Below are 19,607 nucleotides of genomic sequence, written 5' to 3' on the forward strand. Positions count from 1 at the left end.
GTTAACATGTTAACAGGGTAAACTCTACAGAATAAAGTTGTCTGAACACAGGACATGTTAACGGGTAAACTCTGCTGGTCAACATTTTGACACCTGAACCAACAACCAGTAGAAGCACATCACACACCTTGTCTATGTCCCAAATAGGATCTTATTCCCTCTATCGTGCCCTACTTTCAACCAGAGCCCTATTCCCTGTATCGTGCCCTACTTTCAACCAGAGCCCTATTCCCTGTATCGTGCCCTACTTTCAACCAGAGCCCTATTCCCTGTATCGTGCCCTACTTTCAACCAGAGCCCTATTCCCTGTATCGTGCCCTACTTTCAACCAGAGCCCTATTCCCTGTATCGTGCCCTACTTTCATCTAGAGCCCTATTCCCTGTATCGTGCCCTACTTTCAACCAGAGCCCTATTCCCTGTATCGTGCCCTACTTTCATCTAGAGCCCTATTCCCTGTATCGTGCCCTACTTTCATCTAGAGCCCTGTTCCCTGTATCGTGCCCTACTTTCAACCAGAGCCCTATTCCCTGTATCGTGCCCTACTTTCAACCAGAGCCCTATTCCCTGTATCGTGCCCTACTTTCAACTAGAGCCCTATTCCCTGTATCGTGCCCTACTTTCAACCAGAGCCCTATTCCCTGTATCGTGCCCTACTTTCAACCAGAGCCCTATTCCCTGTATCGTGCCCTACTTTCAACCAGAGCCCTGGTAGTGGCCCTTCATAGAGAATAGGGTGCCATTTGGGAGGTAGACCTTCGCCAGGTTTATGAGGGGAAACCCACGCATCCACACTTGCTAGGTATGAACCCCGTGGGTGAGAACCGCAGAAACACCCAGACACACACCCCAGGACATATTCATTAGGCACACACACAGACACACCCAGACACACACCCCAGGACATATTCATTAGGCACAGACACACACACAGAAACACACACAGACACACACACAGACACACACACAGACACACACACAGACACAGACACACACACAGAAACAGACACACACACAAACACACACAGAAACACCCAGACACACACCCCAGGACATATTCATTAGGCACACACACAGACACACACACAGAAACACCCAGACACACAGACAGAAACCCCCAGACACACACCCCAGGACATATTCATTAGGCACAGACACACACACAGAAACCCCCAGACACACACCCCAGGACATATTCATTAGGCACAGACACACACACAGAAACCCCCAGACACACACCCCAGGACATATTCATTAGGCACAGACACACACACAGAAACACCCAGACACACACCCCAGGACATATTCATAAGGCACTGAAACGGACTGAAACAGGGAGGAAACACCTGATCTGATCCAATAACAAACTCTCTTTTTTATTATAATTTTTTTGCTACAAAAAGCTTCTACTGAATAATGATCCAGGTAAAAACGGGTTACAGATTTCAAACTGTTGTGCAACGTTGCGCCCTCCTGAATGCAGCCCAAGTCACAGTATTGAGTTTAAAGGGTCAGAGTTCCGGGGAGAACTCCTCGGTAGGTTCCAGTTTGTTGGAGAGCACGGTGAGGATCTTGTCAAACTTGTCGTAGCGTTTCTCCTTGTCTGCCGCGGCTCCAGTCTGACCCCAGAACAGCCTCAGGGCAAACTCTGTCCTGAACCCCTCCAGCAGCTCTGGGATTGGCTGCCAGTCACCTGACGAGACAGAGTGACAGGGCCCACGGCCAATCAGTGACTCGGAATGGTTATGAGACAGGACTAATGTGATTTGATTTGGTGAATTGGATGTGTGCCTGTGTGTTTTCTATACGTGTGTGTGTGTGTGGTTTTTTTCTCCATAATGTGTGTGTTTTTACAGGCTGTGTGTGTTACCTGTGAGCAGGCTGAGTGTGTGTTACCTGTGAGCAGGCTGAGTGTGTGTTACCTGTGAGCAGGCTGTGTGTGTTACCTGTGAGCAGGCTGAGTGTGTGTTACCTGTGAGTAGGCTGTGTGCGTTACCTGTGAGTAGGCTGTGTGTTACCTGTGAGTAGGCTGTGTGTTACCTGTGAGCAGGCTGTGTGTGTTACCTGTGACCAGGCTGAGTGTGTGTTACCTGTGAGCAGGCTGTGTGCGTTACCTGTGAGCAGGCTGTGTGTGTTACCTGTGAGCAGGCTGAGTGTGTGTTACCTGTGAGCAGGCTGTGTGCGTTACCTGTGAGCAGGCTGTGTGCGTTACCTGTGAGCAGGCTGAGTGTGTTACCTGTGAGCAGGCTGTGTGCGTTACCTGTGAGTAGGCTGTGTGTTACCTGTGAGTAGGCTGTGTGTTACCTGTGAGCAGGCTGTGTGTGTTACCTGTGAGCAGGCTGTGTGTGTTACCTGTGAGCAGGCTGTGTGTGTTACCTGTGAGCAGGCTGAGTGTGTGTTACCTGTGAGCAGGCTGTGTGCGTTACCTGTGAGCAGGCTGTGTGTGCTACCTGTGAGCAGGCTGTGTGTGTTACCTGTGAGCAGGCTGTGTGTGTTACCTGTGAGCAGGCTGTGTGTGTTACCTGTGAGCAGGCTGTGTGTTACCTGTGAGCAGGCTGTGTGTGTTACCTGTGAGCAGGCTGTGTGTGTTACCTGTGAGCAGGCTGTGTGTGTTACCTGTGAACAGGCTGAGTATTACCTGTGAGCAGGCTGTGTGTGTTACCTGTGAGCAGGCTGTGTGCGTGCTCCTGGTACTGTGGGGCGTGTAGCGCTGCGTTGCGTGCCGCCTGCAGGGTGTTGTATAACAACTGGCAGCCTCTCTCTGTGTGTTCTCCCTCCTCTCCCTCCATCAGCCTCAGGAGGGGAACCAGGTAGGGCACAGCCAGGGGACCCTGCACCACAGAGTCTACACACACACACACACACACACACACATTACACACACATTACACACACAGCCAGGGGACCCTACACCACAGAGTCTACACACACATTACAAATACATTACACACACATTACAAATACATTACACACACACACACACACACACACCTTCCTCACCATCTCCATCATTCAGAGCGATCATGAAGGGTTTGAGGGTCTTCTCAAACATCACAGCGCTCTCTGTGTGGTTCCTCCTCAGTGCCCTCCATGTCCTCTCCAGACGGACTACCTACACACACACAGTACACACACACACACAGTACATACACACACACACACACAGTACACACACACACACACTTTAGTGACCTGACGCATATCTACGGTCTTTAAAACACAGCATAGTGTGAGGGTGTCTGAAATGTGTGTGCGTAGTGTGCGAGTGTACTGTGTGTGTGTGTGTGTACGTACTGTGTGTGTGTGTGTGTGTACGTACTGTGTGTGTGTGTGTGTTACCTGAGGCATCTCCAGAGCCTTCATGACGGCTGAGAATGCGTAGAGGTTGTGGGCGTGGTCTCTCAGGGCCTGGGCCAATAGGATGACTTTATGCAGCACCGTGGCCCTCTGACCTACCGTCCCTGTACAGCCCAGGATATCTATGGCAACGCCCAGGGCTAGCAGGTGGTGCCTGACACACACACACACACACACACAGAGTCAGATGTTCATATTTGAGGCATGTGTGTGTATGTGTGTGTGTGCGTGCGTGCGTTTGTGTACCTCTCCAGCAAGTCCTGTCTGAGCTGTTGTCCGTGAGACAGGGTGACCAGCTCCAGACCTGAGCCAACTCCCATCATCCTCTTCTGGTCCTCTGTCACACCCACGATACGAGCCACCTACACACACCGAGACAGACAGAGCGTGTGTGATATTATAGTGCATAGGTGTGTGTGTGTGTGTGTGTGTGTGTGTGTGTGTGTGTGTGTGTGTGTGTGTGTGTGTGTGTGTGTGTGTGTGTGTGTGTGTGTGTGTGTGTGATATTATAGTGCATAGGTGTGTGTGTGTGTTTGTGTGTGTGTGTGTGTTATTATAGTGTGTGTGTGTGTCTGTGTGTGTGTGTGTGAGATATTATAGTGCATAGGTGTGTGTGTGTGTGTGTGTGTGTGTGTGTGTGTGTGTGTGTATGTGTGTGTGTGTGTGTGTGTGAGATATTATAGTGCATAGGTGTGTGTGTGTGTGTGAGATATTATAGTGCATAGGTGTGTGTGTGTGTGTGTGTGTTATTATAGTGTGTGTGTGTGTTATTATAGTGCGTGTGTGTGTGTGTGTGCGTGTGTGTGAGATATTATAGTGCATAGGTGTGTGTGTGTGTGTGTGTGCGTGTATGTGAGATATTATAGTGCATAGGTGTGTGTGTGTGTGTGTGTGTTTATAACTACGTCTTACCTGGCAGTCGACACTGAGAATGTGCAGAGCGGTTGTCATGGCGTTGGAGCGTGTGAACAGTTCTTTGAGCACCATGAGAACAGTGGGGTCTAGAGGTCTGTTATTTTCTGGTAGCAGGAGGGACTCAAACTGGTCCAGTCTGAAACATGACACCGTCTCCACCTGGTAACATGTTAATAACATGCTACTTCTCAAACTGGTCCAGTCTGAAACATGACACCGTCTCCACCTGGTAACATGTTAATAACATGCTACTTCTCAAACTGGTCCAGTCCGAAACACGTCTCTACCTGGTAACATGTTATTAGTATTCTGATAACATGCTAATAACATGCTACTTCTCAATCTGGTCCAGTCTGAAACACGTCTCTACCTGGTAACAGCCTGGTAGTAACATCTCTGTATAACTCCTAAATTAGGTTTGTTGTTGTGTTGTAGCAGGATTACACTACATTACACTACATTACATTACACTACATTACATTACATTACACTACATTACATTACACTACATTACATTACATTACACTACATTACACTACATTACATTACACTACATTACATTACACTACACTACATTACACTACATTACATTACACTACATTACACTACATTACATTACACTACATTACATTACACTACATTACACTACATTACATTACACTACATTACACTACACTACATTACACTACATTACACTACATTACATTACACTACATTACACTACATTACACTACATTACATTACACTACATTACATTACACTACATTACATTACACTACATTACATTACACTACATTACACTACATTACATTACACTACATTACACTACATTACATTACACTACATTACACTACATTACACTGCGAGTTCATAGTCTGTTATTCACCAACATGTAGTCAAACTGAGCTACAAAAAAATCACCTACATCACAATGCTGTCCAATAAACATGAATAGAATCCCCTACATCACAATGCTGTCCAATAAACATGAATAGAATCACCTACATCACAATTCTGTCCAATAAACATGAATAGAATCCCCTACATCACAATGCTGTCCAATAAACATCTAATAGAATCCCCTACATCACAATGCTGTCCAATAAACATGAATAGAATCCCCTACATCACAATGCTGTCCAATAAACATCTAATAGAATCACCTACATCACAATGCTGTCCAATAAACATCTAATAGAATCCCCTACATCACAATGCTGTCCAATAAACATCTAATATAATCACCTATATCACAATGTTGATCAATAAACATCTAATAGAATCACCTATATCACAATGTTGATCAATAAACATCTAATATAATCACCTATATCACAATGTTGTTCATTGTAAATCAAATGAAATAAACAACACCCAACAACAACAAACCTGCGGCCTCTGAAAATGTGAATCCTCCTCTTCCTCCTGGACCTGTCCGTCAATTGGTAACCGAGGCAACTCCCCGCTTTCCTGTGCCTCCAGGAAGCTGAAGGATGTCTCAGTGAGACGGGCTCTGCTCTGCCACTTCTCCTCCGCACGCAGCCTGTCCACGTGGCCCCGCTTTCTGACAGGAAGCACAATAACACATACATATATATATACACACTACACTACATTCCAAAACCATGGACATTAATATGGAGTTGTTCCCCCCTTTGCTGCTATAACAGCCTCCACTCTTCTGGGAAGGCCTTCCACTAGATGTTGGAACATTGCTGCTATAACAGCCTCCACTCTTCTGGGAAGGCTTTCCAATAGATGTTGGAACATTGCTGCTGTAACAGCCTCCACTCTTCTGGGAAGGCATTCCACTAGATGTTGGAACATTGCTGCTATAACAGCCTCCACTCTTCTGGGAAGGCTTTCCACTAGATGTTGGAACATTGCTGCTATAACAGCCTCCACTCTTCTGGGAAGGCCTTCCACTAGATGTTGGAACATTGCTGCTATAACAGCCTCTACTCTTCTGGGAAGGCTTTCCACTAGATGTTGGAACATTGCTGCTATAACAGCCTCCACTCTTCTGGGAAGGCCTTCCACTAGATGTTGGAACATTGCTGCTATAACAGCCTCCACTCTTCTGGGAAGGCTTTCCACTAGATGTTGGAACATTGCTGCTATAACAGCCTCCACTCTTCTGGGAAGGCTTTCCACTAGATGTTGGAACATTGCTACTATAACAGCCTCCACTCTTCTGGGAAGGCCTTCCACTAGATGTTGGAACATTGCTGCGAGGATTTGCTTCCATTCAGCCACGAGAAGTAGTGAGGTTGGGCCCTGATGTTGGGCGATTAGGGCTCGCAATCGGCATTCCAATTCATCCCAAAGGTGTTCGATGGGGTTGAGCTAAGGGCTCTGTGTCGTCCAGTCAAGTTATTCCACAGCGAACTCGACAAACCATTTCTGTATGGACCTCGCTTTGTGCACAGGGGCATCTTCATGCTGAAACAAGAAAGGGCCTTCCCCAAACTGTTGCCACAGAGTTGGAAGCACAGAATTGTCTAGAATTTCATTGTATACTGTCGCGTTAAGATTTTCCTTCACTGGAACTAAGGGGCCCGAACCATGAAAAACAGCCCCAGACCATTATTCCTCCTCCTCCACCAAACCTTACAGTTGGCACAATGCATGGGGGCAGGTAGAGTTCTCCTAGCATCCGCCAAACCCAGATTCGTCCATCGGACTGCCAGATGGTGAAGCGTGATTCATCATTCCAGAGAACGTGTTTCCACTGCTCCAGAGTCCAATGACGGGGAGCTTTCCACCACTCCAGCCGAAGCTTGGCATTGCACATGGTGATCTTAGGCTTGTGTGCGGCTGCTCGGCCATGGAAACCCATTTCATGAAGCTCCCGACGAACAGTTCATGTGTTCACGTTGCTTCCAGAGACCGTTTGGAACTCGATAGTGAGTCTTGCAACCGAGGACAGACGATTTTTTTTACACTCTACGCATTTCAACACTCAGCGGTCTACCACTTCAAGGCTGAGCCGTTGTTGTTCCTTCACAATAACAGCACTTACAATTGACCAGGGCAGCTCTAGCAAGGCAGAAATTTGACAAACTGACTTGTTGGAAAGGTGGCATCCTATGACAGTGCCATGTTGAAAGTCACTGAGCTCTTCAGTAAGGTCATTCTACTGCCAATGTTTGACTATGGAGATTGCATGGCTGTGTGATTGTCAGCAACAGGTGTGGCTGAAATAGCCGAATCCACTAACTGTTCATTACAACCACATCTAGAGGCTAACCTCACATCTAGAGGCTAACCTCACATCTAGAGGCTAACCTCACATCTAGAGGTTAACCTCACATCTAGAGGCTAACCTCACATCTAGAGGTTAACCTCACATCTAGAGGCTAACCTCACATCTAGAGGCTAACCTCACATCTAGAGGCTAACCTCACATCTAGAGGCTAACCTCACATCTAGAGGCTAACCTCACATCTAGAGGTTACTGATGTAACTACTTCTATGAACAAAGCTTGTTTTTTAAAAACATTTTATTTGAGAGTTTCATCAGTCACAACCCCTAGTTTGGGAAACGACCCCTAGTTTGGGAGACGACCCCTAGTTTGGGAGACGACCCCTAGTTTGGGAGACGACCCCTAGTTTGGGAAACGACCCCTAGTTTGGGAAACGACCCCTAGTTTGGGAGACGACCCCTAGTTTGGGAAACGACCCCTAGTTTGGGAAACGACCTCCAGTTTGGGAAATGACCCCTAGTTTGGGAGACGACCCCTAGTTTGGGAAACGACCTCCAGTTTGGGAAACGACCTCCAGTTTGGGAAACGACCCCTAGTTTGGGAAACGACCCCTAGTTTGGGAGACGAACCCTAGTTTGGGAAACGACCTCCAGTTTGGGAAACGACCCCTAGTTTGGGAGACGCCTAGTTTGGGAGACGACCCCTAGTTTGGGCGACGACCCTCAGTTTGGGAGACGACCCCCAGTTTGGGAGACGACAACCCCTAGTTTGGGAGACGACGACCCCTAGTTTGGGAGACGACGACCCCTAGTTTGGGAGATGACGACCCCTAGTTTGGGAAACGACCCCTAGTTTGGGAAACGACCCCGAGTTTGGGAGACACTGTAAGGCCCAAATGGTTTCTTCTTACTTTGATTCAGGCACCTGGATGACCAGCTCATCGTAGGGGTCGTCACGGTGACGGTTGGGAGGAGTCCCGGGGAAGAAGGTGGACACTCTGAAGGGTTTGGGCGGGGCTCGGGGGTGCAGCTGTCCGTCAGAACCTCGCAGCGTCACACCTCCACCTGGGTACCACAGGAGGGGTTACAGAACGGGTGTGTTACCTGGGTGTGAGGGCCGTGTGTGTGGTGTTTTACCTGGGTGTGAGGGCCGTGTGTGTGTGTGTGTGTGTTACCTGGGTGTGAGGGCCGTGTGTGTGTGTGTGTGTGTTACTTGGGTGTGAGGGCCGTGTGTGTGTGTGTGTGTGTGCGTGTGTGTGTGTGTTACCTGGGTGTGAGGGCTGTGTGGGTGTGTGTGTGTTACCTGGGTGTGAGGGCCGTGTGTGTGTGTTACCTGGGTGTGAGGGCCATGTGTGTGTGGTGTGTTACCTGGGTGTGAGGGCCGTGTGTGTGTGTGTGTGTGTGTGTGGTGTGTTACCTGGGTGTGAGGGCCGTCTGTGTGTGTGTGGTGTGTTACCTGGGTGTGAGGGCCGTGTGTGTGGTGTGTTACCTGGGTGTGAGGGCCGTGTGTGTGGGTGTGTGTGTGTGTGTGGTGTGTTACCTGGGTGTGAGGGCCGTGTGTGTGTTACCTGGGTGTGAGGGCCGTGTGTGTGTGTGTGTTACCTGGGTGTGAGGGCCGTGTGTGTGTGTGTATGTGTTACCTGGGTGTGAGGGCCGTGTGTGTCTGAGGGCTGAGGGGCTGATCAGGGGTTCGCTACCCGTTCGGAACACTGGGGAAATGGGAGCGGGGCCTACAGCCTCTGATTCACCGCTATGAGGCGCACCTGGAGGGAGAGGAGAGAGGTGTTTGTTACCTGAGCAGAGGTGGGAATGTATGAGTGTGTGTGTTACCTGAGCAGAGGTGGGAATGTATGAGTGTGTGTGTTACCTGAGCAGAGGTGGGAATGTATGAGTGTGTGTGTGTTACCTGAGCAGAGGTGGGAATGTACGAGTGTGTGTGTGTTACCTGAGCAGAGGTGGGAATGTACGAGTGTGTGTGTGTGTTACCTGAGCAGAGGTGGGAATGTACGCGTGTGTGTGTGTGTTACCTGTGCGTAGGTTGCTTTCAGACTGTGCTGATTGGATCGAGGGTCTTCTGCCCAGATTCTCCAGGTTGGCTGGCTGACTCCCACTCCTGAGAAACACAAACAATAAACACACACATAACAATACACACACACACACAAACACTAACTATACCAAACACAACACAAAACAGTATCTATTTGTGTGTGTGTGTGTGTGTGTGTGTGTGTGTGTGTGTGTGTGTGTGTGTGTGTGTGTGTGTGTGTGTGTGTGTGTGTGTGTGTGTGTAAAGCCACCTGAGCAGGGTGTTAGTGACGTGTAGTGTGTCCATGTGTGATGAGTTGAAGCTGAATCTCTTGCTGCGGTCTGGCTGTGATTCCACCCCCACCCTGTCGAGGGCGCTGTTGCTGGATCTGTTGCTTTCTAGAGGAGGGAAGATAATAACATCTAACACCTGAGTTGGTGAGCCTCCGGAACACAACTCATGTACCTCCACGCCATGTGTGGTTCTGACGCAGTTCATTCATTAATTACCAATGTTTTTGACAGACTGACAGAGTGACAGACACAGACTGACAGAGTGACAGACTGACACAGATAGACTGACAGAGTGACAGAGTGACAGACTGATAGAGTGACAGAGTGACACACTGACAGAGTGACAAAGTGACAGATTGAGAGTGACAGACTGACAGAGTGACAGAGTGAGAGTGACAGACTGACAGAGTGACAGAGTGACAGAGTGACAGACTGACAGAGTGACAGTGACAGAGTGACAGAGTGACAGTGAGAGAGTGAGAGAGAGACAGAGTGACAGAGTGACAGAGTGACAGAATGACAGACTGACAGAGTGACAGAGTGACAGACTAACAGAGTGACAGACTGACAGAGTGACAGAGTGACAGACAGACTGACAGAGTGACAGACTAACAGACTGACAGACTGACAGAGTGACAGACTGACAGACTGACAGACTGACAGAGTGACAGTGACAGAGTGACAGAGTGACAGTGACAGACTGACAGAGTGACAGAGTAACAGAGTGACAGACTGACAGAGTGACAGACTAACAGACTAACAGACTGACAGAGTGACAGAGTGACAGACTGACAGAGTGACAGAGTGACAGACAGAGTGACAGAGTGACAGAGTAACAGAGTGATAGAATGACAGACTGACAGAGTGACAGACTACCAGAGTGACAGACTGACAGAGTGACAGACAGACTGACAGTGACAGACTAACAGACTGACAGAGTGACAGAGTGACAGACAGAGTGACAGACTGACAAAGTGAAAGACTGACAGACTGACAGAGTGACAGTGACAGAGTGAGAGAGTGAGAGAGAGACAGAGTGACAGAGTGACAGACTAACAGAGTGACAGACTGACAGAGTGACAGAGTGACAGACAGACTGACAGACTGACAGAGTGACAGAGTGACAGACAGAGTGACAGACTGACAGACTGACAGAGTGAGAGAGAGTGACAGAGTGACAGAGTGACTCCTCTACTTTTCCTGCACCTCGACGGAATAAAACATATTTAAACCCAAACTGTGACAGTGTGTTCTATCCACTGTGACAGTGTGTTCTATCCACTGTGACAGTGTGTTCTATCCACTGGGACAGTGTGTTCTATCCACTGGGACAGTGTGTTCTATCCACTGGGACAGTGTGTTCTATCCACTGGGACAGTGTGTTCTATCCACTGGGACAGTGTGTTCTATCCACTGTGACAGTGTGTTCTATCCACTGTGACAGTGTGTTCTATCCACTGGACAGTGTGTTCTATCCACTGGGACAGTGTGTTCTATCCACTGGGACAGTGTGTTCTATCCACTGGGACAGTGTGTTCTATCCACTGGGACAGTGTGTTCTATCCACTGTGACAGTGTGTTCTATCCACTGTGACAGTGTGTTCTATCCACTGGGACAGTGTCTTCTATCCACTGTGACAGTGTGTTCTATCCACTGGGACAGTGTGTTCTATCCACTGGGACAGTGTGTTCTATCCACTGGGACAGTGTCTTCTATCCACTGTGACAGTGTGTTCTATCCACTGGGACAGTGTGTTCTATCCACTGTGACAGTGTGTTCTATCCACTGGGACAGTGTGTTCTATCCACTGGGACAGTGTGTTCTATCCACTGTGACAGTGTGTTCTATCCACTGGGACAGTGTGTTCTATCCACTGGGACAGTGTGTTCTATCCACTGTGACAGTGTGTTCTATCCACTGGGACAGTGTGTTCTATCCACTGGGACAGTGTGTTCTATCCACTGGGACAGTGTGTTCTATCCACTGGGACAGTGTGTTCTATCCACTGGGACAGTGTGTTCTATCCACTGGGACAGTGTGTTCTATCCACTGGGACAGTGTGTTCTATCCACTGGGACAGTGTGTTCTATCCACTGGGACAGTGTGTTCTATCCACTGGGACAGTGTGTTCTATCCACTGTGACAGTGTGTTCTATCCACTGGGACAGTGTGTTCTATCCACTGGGACAGTGTGTTCTATCCACTGGGACAGTGTGTTCTATCCACTGGGACAGTGTGTTCTATCCACTGGGACAGTGTGTTCTATCCACTGGGACAGTGTGTTCTATCCACTGGGACAGTGTGTTCTATCCACTGTGACAGTGTGTTCTATCCACTGGGACAGTGTGTTCTATCCACTGGGACAGTGTGTTCTATCCACTGGGACAGTGTGTTCTATCCACTGTCACAGTGTGTTCTATCCACCGGGACAGTGTCTTCTATCCACTGGGACAGTGTGTTCTATCCACTGTGACAGTGTGTTCTATCCACTGGGACAGTATGTTCTATCCACTGTGACAGTGTGTTCTATCCACTGGGACAGTGTGTTCTATCCTCTGTGACAGTGTGTTCTATCCACTGGGACAGTGTGTTCTATCCACTGGGACAGTGTGTTCTATCCACTGGGACAGTGTGTTCTATCCACTGGGACAGTGTGTTCTATCCACTGGGACAGTGTGTTCTATCCACTGGGACAGTGTGTTCTATCCACTGTGACAGTGTGTTCTATCCACTGGGACAGTGTGTTCTATCCACTGGGACAGTGTGTTCTATCCACTGGGACAGTGTGTTCTATCCACTGTGACAGTGTGTTCTATCCACTGTGACAGTGTGTTCTATCCACCGGGACAGTGTCTTCTATCCACTGGGACAGTGTGTTCTATCCACTGTGACAGTGTGTTCTATCCACTGGGACAGTATGTTCTATCCACTGTGACAGTGTGTTCTATCCACTGGGACAGTGTGTTCTATCCTCTGTGACAGTGTGTTCTATCCACTGGGACAGTGTGTTCTATCCACTGGGACAGTGTGTTCTATCCACTGGGACAGTGTGTTCTATCCTCTGTGACAGTGTGTTCTATCCACTGTGACAGTGTGTTCTATCCACTGGGACAGTGTGTTCTATCCACTGGGACAGTGTGTTCTATCCACGCCGCCTGTGGGTTCTTACCGGTCCGCTCTGCCTGGCGCTCACTGATGACACGTATAGGCAGGGAGCGTGTAATTGGGTGATAGACTATGGCGCCAGAGGCCTGGGAGACAGGATGACGTCCACCCACGTGGAAACGGACAAGGGCGGGAATGTTGTCGAAACGATCCCCTTCAAACTGGAACAGCTCACGGGAGTAACCCTGGAGGACACACATCATTATAACACACACACACGGACCCACGTCAAACCAGTCCCCCCCTGGAGGACACACATCATTATAACACACACACACGTCAAACCAGTCCCCTGCAAACTGGAACAAAATAGCACACACACAAACACACAAACCTTCTTGGGCCGAAGGACCACCTTAATGATCTTGAAGTGCATGGGCTCGTCCTTCCAATAGCAACTCAGGACATAGTCACCGGGGGAGGAGGCTGTGTCACGAACCAGGAAGTCACCATCTCTCTCCAGCAGAGCCTCTGCCCCCTAGAGAGAGAGAGAGAGAGATTGAGTGTGTACCTCTATCTATAGTTCCATGGTACCAGGTGTGTGTACCTCTGTGTATAGGTCCATGGTACCAGGTGTGTGTGTACCTCTCTGCCTATGGGTCCATGGTACCAGGTGTGTGTGTGTACCTCTCTGCCTATGGGTCCATGGTACCAGGTGTGTGTGTGTGTGTGTGTGTGTACCTCTCTGCCTATGGGTCCATGGTACCAGGTGTGTGTACCTCTCTGCCTATGGGTCCATGGTACCAGGTGTGTGTGTGTACCTCTCTGCCTATGGGTCCATGGTACCAGGTGTGTGTGTGTACCTCTCTGCCTATGGGTCCATGGTACCAGGTGTGTGTGTGTACCTCTCTGCCTATGGGTCCATGGTACCAGGTGTGTGTGTGTACCTCTCTGCCTATGGGTCCATGGTACCAGGTGTGTGTAAATCTCTGCCTATGGGTTCATGGTACCAGGTGTGTGTGTGTGTGTGTACCTCTCTGCCTATGGGTTCATGGTACCTGGTGTGTGTACCTCTCGCCCTCTGGGTCCATGGTACCAGGTGTGTGTACCTCTGTGTATAGGTCCATGGTACCAGGTGTGTGTACCTCTGTGTATAGGTCCATGGTACCAGGTGTGTGTGTGTACCTCTCTGCCTATGGGTCCATGGTACCAGGTGTGTGTACCTCTCTGCCTTTGGGTCCATGGTACCAGGTGTGTGTGTACCTCTCTGTGTATAGGTCGATGGTACCAGGTGTGTGTGTGTGTGTGTGCCTCTCTGCCTATGGGTCGATGGTACCAGGTGTGTGTGTGTGTGCCTCTCTGCCTATGGGTCCATGGTACCAGGTGTGTGTGTGCCTCTCTGCCTATGGGTCCATGGTACCAGGTGTGTGTGTACCTCTCTGCCTATGGGTCCATGGTACCAGGTGTGTGTGCCTCTCTGCCTATGGGTCCATGGTACCAGGTGTGTGTACCTCTCTGCCTATGGGTCCATGGTACCAGGTGTGTGTGCCTCTCTGCCTATGGGTCCATGGTACCAGGTGTGTGTACCTCTCTGCCTATGGGTCGATGGTACCAGGTGTGTGTACCTCTCTGCCTATGGGTCCATGGTACCAGGTGTGTGTTTGTACCTCTCTGCCTATGGGTCCATGGTACCAGGTGTGTGTACCTCTCTGCCTATGGGTCCATGGTACCAGGTGTGTGTACCTCTCTGCCTATGGGTCCATGGTACCAGGTGTGTGTACCTCTCTGCCTATGGGTCGATGGTACCAGGTGTGTGTACCTCTCTGCCTATGGGTCCATGGTACCAGGCGTGACTCCTCAGGTCATCAGTAGATAGCTTCAGTTCCTCCTCCAACTCCTTCTTCAGAGAGTCCATCTCCCTGCTACCTCCAAACACCTATACAACATTTCAACAATGTTACACCAACCTTAGACTAAAATCTATCCCCCCCTGCGACCTCCAAACACATATACAACGTTACAACAACGTTACAACAACCTTAAATTGACATGCATCTCCCTGCAACCCCCACACACACCTACACAACAAGAATAACCTTGAACTAACCTTACCGCAACGTTAAAGAAATGGTGATAAACATTGGGCTGACTGAAACTTCACAGGAAAAACACCCACAGGCCTGAATGTTTTGGTGAGTGTTGTTTCAGCATGTGTGTGTGTGCAGGGCCGGCCCTGGCCTTTCGGGGGCCCTGGCCTTTTGGGGGCCCTAACCTTTAGGGGGCCGTAGCCTTTTGGGGGCCCTAGCCTTTTGGGGGCCCTAACCTTTTGGGGGCCCTAGCCTTTTGGGGGCCCTAACCTTTTGGGGGCCCTAACCTTTTGGAGGACCTAGCCTTTTGGGGGCCCTGGCCTTTTGGGGGCCCTAGCCTTTTGGGGGCCCTGGCCTTTTGGGGGCCCTAGCCTTTTGGGGTCCCTGAGCCAGATTTGGTTGGGGGCTCTACACCAAGCGGACACCATTTATTTTTTGTGCCCCCCCGCCCTCTTGACAATGGAGAATAAAATGTTTAAAGTTAATGTCCTGCAATTCTAAAATGTTGTCGTTTTAAAGCAAGTTTTCTTTAGTTCTACATATTTTGTCATGGAGCGGAGAGAACATTTAGCAATTTTATAACAAATTTCATGCAGTTCGACTCATCAATAACTAAATCAACGGTTTCCCCGTGGAGGTCAGAGACCCGGCCATGTGCCCGGTCGGTATTCGGCCATGAGCCCGGTCGGTATTCGGTCATGTGCCCGGTCGTTATTCGGCCATGATTACTACAAGATAACTGGCTAGGGGATAACTTACCAATCAACAAATTGTTAGCTGACATGGCTAATTGAGTCTGGGGCCTTAAACGACCGCTTATGTCGCTGCCTGGAGCCGGCCCTGTGTGTGTGTGTGTGTGTGTGTGTGTGTGTGTGTGTGTGTGTGTGTGTGTGTGTGTGTGTGTGAGAGAGAGAGCTCACCTTCAGCTGACTCAGGTATGCAGTGACACTCCTCCTCTTACTGAAAGACAGAAATAACACATTTACTAACGTGGACTTTCTCTGTCTCTCTCATACTCCTCTGTCTGTCTGTCTCTCTTTACTAAAGACTGTGTTTGACTTTTGTTAAAGCCTATTTTAAAGATATATATTTTGAGCCCAACTAGCTGCATAACAACAACAGCAACCTCTGATGTGATGTTCCATAACAACAACAGCAACCTCTGATGTGATGTTCCTAAACAACAACAGCAACCTCTGATGTGATGTTCCTAAACAACAACAGCAACCTCTGATGTGATGTTCCTAAACAACAACAGCAACCTCTGATGTGATGTTCCTAAACAACAACAGCAACCTCTGATGTGATGTTCGTAAACAACAACAGCAACCTCTGATATGATGTTCCTAAACAACAACAGCATCCTCTGATGTGATGTTCCATAACAACAACAGCAACCTCTGATGTGATGTTCCATAACAACAACAGCAACCTCTGATGTGATGTTCCTAAACAACAACAGCAACCTCTGATGTGATGTTCCTAAACAACAACAGGCCTCTCTGATGTTCCTAAACAACAACAGCATCCTCTGATGTGATGTTCCTAAACAACAACAGCAACCTCTGATGTGATGTTCCTAAACAACAACAGCAACCTCTGATGTGATGTTCCTAAACGACAACAGCAACCTCTGATATGATGTTCCTAAACAACAACAGCAACCTCTGATGTGATGTTCCTAAACAACAACAGCAACCTCTGATGTGATGTTCCTAAACAACAACAGCATCCTCTGATGTGATGTTCCATAACAACAACAGCAACCTCTGATGTGATGTTCCTAAACAACAACAGGCCTCTCTGATGTTCCTAAACAACAACAGCATCCTCTGATGTGATGTTCCTAAACAACAACAGCAACCTCTGATGTGATGTTCCTAAACGACAACAGCAACCTCTGATATGATGTTCCTAAACAACAACAGCATCCTCTGATGTGATGTTCCATAACAACAACAGCAACCTCTGATATGATGTTCCCATAACAACAACAGCAACCTCTGATATGATGTTCCCATAACAACAACAGCATCCTCTGATGTTCCTAAACAACAATAGGCCTCTCTGTCTGTTCCACACACTACAACAGGCCCAGTCTTCCCCAACCCCGTTAAACAGCAGGTAGACCCGTCTATTGTTCCCCTCTCTTCTGTTCCTGGCAGAGAGTCAGAGGCCGGCTTGTCTTGTAACACACACTGCCATACTTCCCCTCGCCAAGCTAAAAGGGTGCAACTGCAGCCCACAATTCGGGGCGTTCCTGCATGTGGGTATTACTGCATCTGCAGGACCCCCCCCCAAGCATCCCATTGGTTCCTTCATGAACACGCCCCCTCGAGGATCCCATTGGTTCCTGTATGACCGCCCCCCAACCCCCCTTAGAGCAGGATATCTTCATGCTTGTGACTCTTCCAAAGGGAAATAAAAGTATTATATGAGTTTATTCACCCCCCCCCCCCCCCTGGCCACGCAGGAACGCCCACACGCAGGATCGCCCACACGCAGGAACGCCCACACGTAGGAACGCCCATATGCAGGAACGCCCACATGCAGGAACGCCCACACGCAGGAACGCCCACACGCAGGAACGCCCACACGCAGGAACGCCCACACGCAGGAACGCCCACACGCAGGAACGACCACACGCAGGAACGACCACACGCAGGAACGCCCACACGCAGGAACGCCCACACGCAGGAACGACCACACGCAGGAACGCCCACACGTAGGAACGCCCATATGCAGGAACGCCCATATGCAGGAACGCCCACATGCAGGAACGCCCACACGCAGGAAGCCCACACGCAGGAACGACCACACGCAGGAACGCCCACACGCAGGAACGCCCCCGAATTGCAGGCTGCAATTGCACCCTTCTCTCACCAAGTGTCAACCTGCTCCCTCCCTCCCGCCCTCCCTCCCTCCCTCCCACCCTCCCTCCCTCCCTCCCTCCCTCCCTCCCTCCCTCCCTCCCTCCCTCCCTCCCACCCGTTACGTTCCATCATACGTCATCAATCAAACAGGATTCATGTGTGATAAGATCTGTCAAAGCTTGTTGACTTGTTGATTTGATATCTGCGAGGCGGTGCCGTTATAGGTGGCGGTTTTGGAGGAGAAAATCAGAACTTCAAATCAGGAAGCAAGTCAATAGTGTTCGGACCAGCTGAGGCAAGTCAGTAAACAAGAACAAATTCTTATTTACAATGACGACCTACCCCGGTCAAACCTGGGTGGCGCTGGGCCAAATGTGCGCTGCCCTATGGGTACTCCCAATCACGGCCGGATGAGGATACAGTCTGGAATCGAACCAGGGACTGTAGTGACGCAGTGCCTTAGATCATTGCGCTGCAGGATTGAGAGAGATCCCTGTCAATGACGCTCTCGGGAGCGCACACAGGATGGAGGCCGCTGCCCAAGGTTAACTAGGCTATGTGAGTTCACTGTGCAATGTCTGTCTTTCTGTCTTTTAATAGCCATTTCCCGTTTCCTTCCACTTCCAACATCCCGGTAAAATGCCTGCCTGTAGCTTGACCGGTCTGCTGCATCCAAACCGGACGCACAAGACATTACCGGCCGGTGTGTTTGGGGGGGGGGGGGGGGGGGGGGGTTGCCATGGGGATGCGTATTAACGTCTTCCTGAGGTTCCACCTGGACTTTTAAACACATATCTAGGATCCGTTTAAATAATCCCCTCAGCAGTAGAAACCATCTTTAATTTTAAAAAGTGTCCTCTCCGCCCCTGGTTCGGTAAAAAAGCTGATGGATGATGGAGGAACCACTCAAATTCTATCGAAACTAGTATAGATGATTGAATACCAGTGGGTGAGAGTTGGCACCGGCATCAGACCCTACCGTGTGTCAATCGGTCCCGAGGAGGGGCGTTGTCCCGTCTTTTGGCTACAGCAGTCTAGCTTTCAGATTTCTACCCCGATGTCGCAAACCCTCTCCATTATTTAACGGAAATGAGTGTGAGCCATTACAAAAACATCTGTCCTGTACGAGGAAATATGTTTTTTATCATGTCCTGTCGCAATGACAACGGATTTGCTAAAGTACAGGTGAGTAATAGTCTACCTGTATGTGTAACTTCCGTTAGTCTCGATTGTTACAGTTTAATAACCTATGGCTAGGCCTTTTGTTTGTCCTGTCATCCGTTTCCAATAAACAACGATTATATTATTATATAAAAATCAGTTGTTCAACATCTGGTTCCAGGCTAGCCTGTCACAACACTACCAATCACAAGCATTCAGCTGCAACAACAAACGAAACGCCCATTTCTCCAAAAGCCACAGATCTACATATCGATAACTTTAGCCTACATTTTAGTTTTTTACAAATAATCTTGACAACGCTTACCTGCGAGATCGCGAGTCATCGCAAAAAGTCTCTCAAATTCAGACGGACATTTTTTTCTTCTGACCAGTTGCCGCAAGCAGAGATCCAAAGTTCACACCACAAAACACACAACAGGACTAACTTACAACGCGAGGAAGTAGCTCTCTCCCGAGCCTCCCGCTTTTCACTGTGTGTGTTTCTGATGAGTCCTCACACGTTGCCTGGCTTCTCTCTCCCCTTCCCCCCTCCCTCACTGAAACGGTAACTCCGCTATCTCCA

General features: G+C 49.1%; 1 protein-coding gene across 1 annotated transcript; it reads right to left on the bottom strand.

Annotated features, from left to right (window-relative positions):
* Nucleotides 1–1,348: 1,348 nt before the first annotated feature.
* LOC116362520 (breast cancer anti-estrogen resistance protein 3) lies at nucleotides 1,349–18,869 on the bottom strand. Its single transcript, XM_031816606.1, has 16 exons — nucleotides 18,843–18,869; nucleotides 15,911–15,950; nucleotides 14,723–14,839; nucleotides 13,298–13,441; nucleotides 12,968–13,148; nucleotides 9,776–9,902; nucleotides 9,503–9,588; nucleotides 9,116–9,238; nucleotides 8,387–8,540; nucleotides 5,660–5,834; nucleotides 4,268–4,429; nucleotides 3,602–3,717; nucleotides 3,338–3,509; nucleotides 2,990–3,110; nucleotides 2,661–2,843; nucleotides 1,349–1,691 (listed from the first exon to the last, which is right to left on the bottom strand). Exons 3-16 carry the CDS (start codon nucleotides 14,816–14,818, stop codon nucleotides 1,510–1,512), a joined length of 2,022 nt encoding a protein of 673 aa, XP_031672466.1. The 5' UTR covers nucleotides 14,819–14,839; nucleotides 15,911–15,950; nucleotides 18,843–18,869; the 3' UTR covers nucleotides 1,349–1,509.
* Between the last annotated feature and the right edge of the window lie 738 nt (nucleotides 18,870–19,607).

Source organism: Oncorhynchus kisutch, unplaced genomic scaffold (assembly GCF_002021735.2).
Source record: "Oncorhynchus kisutch isolate 150728-3 unplaced genomic scaffold, Okis_V2 scaffold835, whole genome shotgun sequence".
Lineage (NCBI taxonomy): Eukaryota > Metazoa > Chordata > Actinopteri > Salmoniformes > Salmonidae > Oncorhynchus > Oncorhynchus kisutch.

Excerpts from the sequence above, each read along its gene's own strand:
- LOC116362520 (XM_031816606.1), bottom strand. The coding sequence starts at position 14,818 with ATGGACTCTCTGAAGAAGGAGTTGGAGGAGGAACTGAAGCTATCTACT. Across the intron at positions 9,903-12,967 it reads GCGCCAGGCAGAGCGGACCG|AAAGCAACAGATCCAGCAAC; the intron begins GTAAGAACCCAC and ends TCCCTCCTCTAG. Across the intron at positions 4,430-5,659 it reads CACATTTTCAGAGGCCGCAG|GTGGAGACGGTGTCATGTTT; the intron begins GTTTGTTGTTGT and ends ACATGTTACCAG.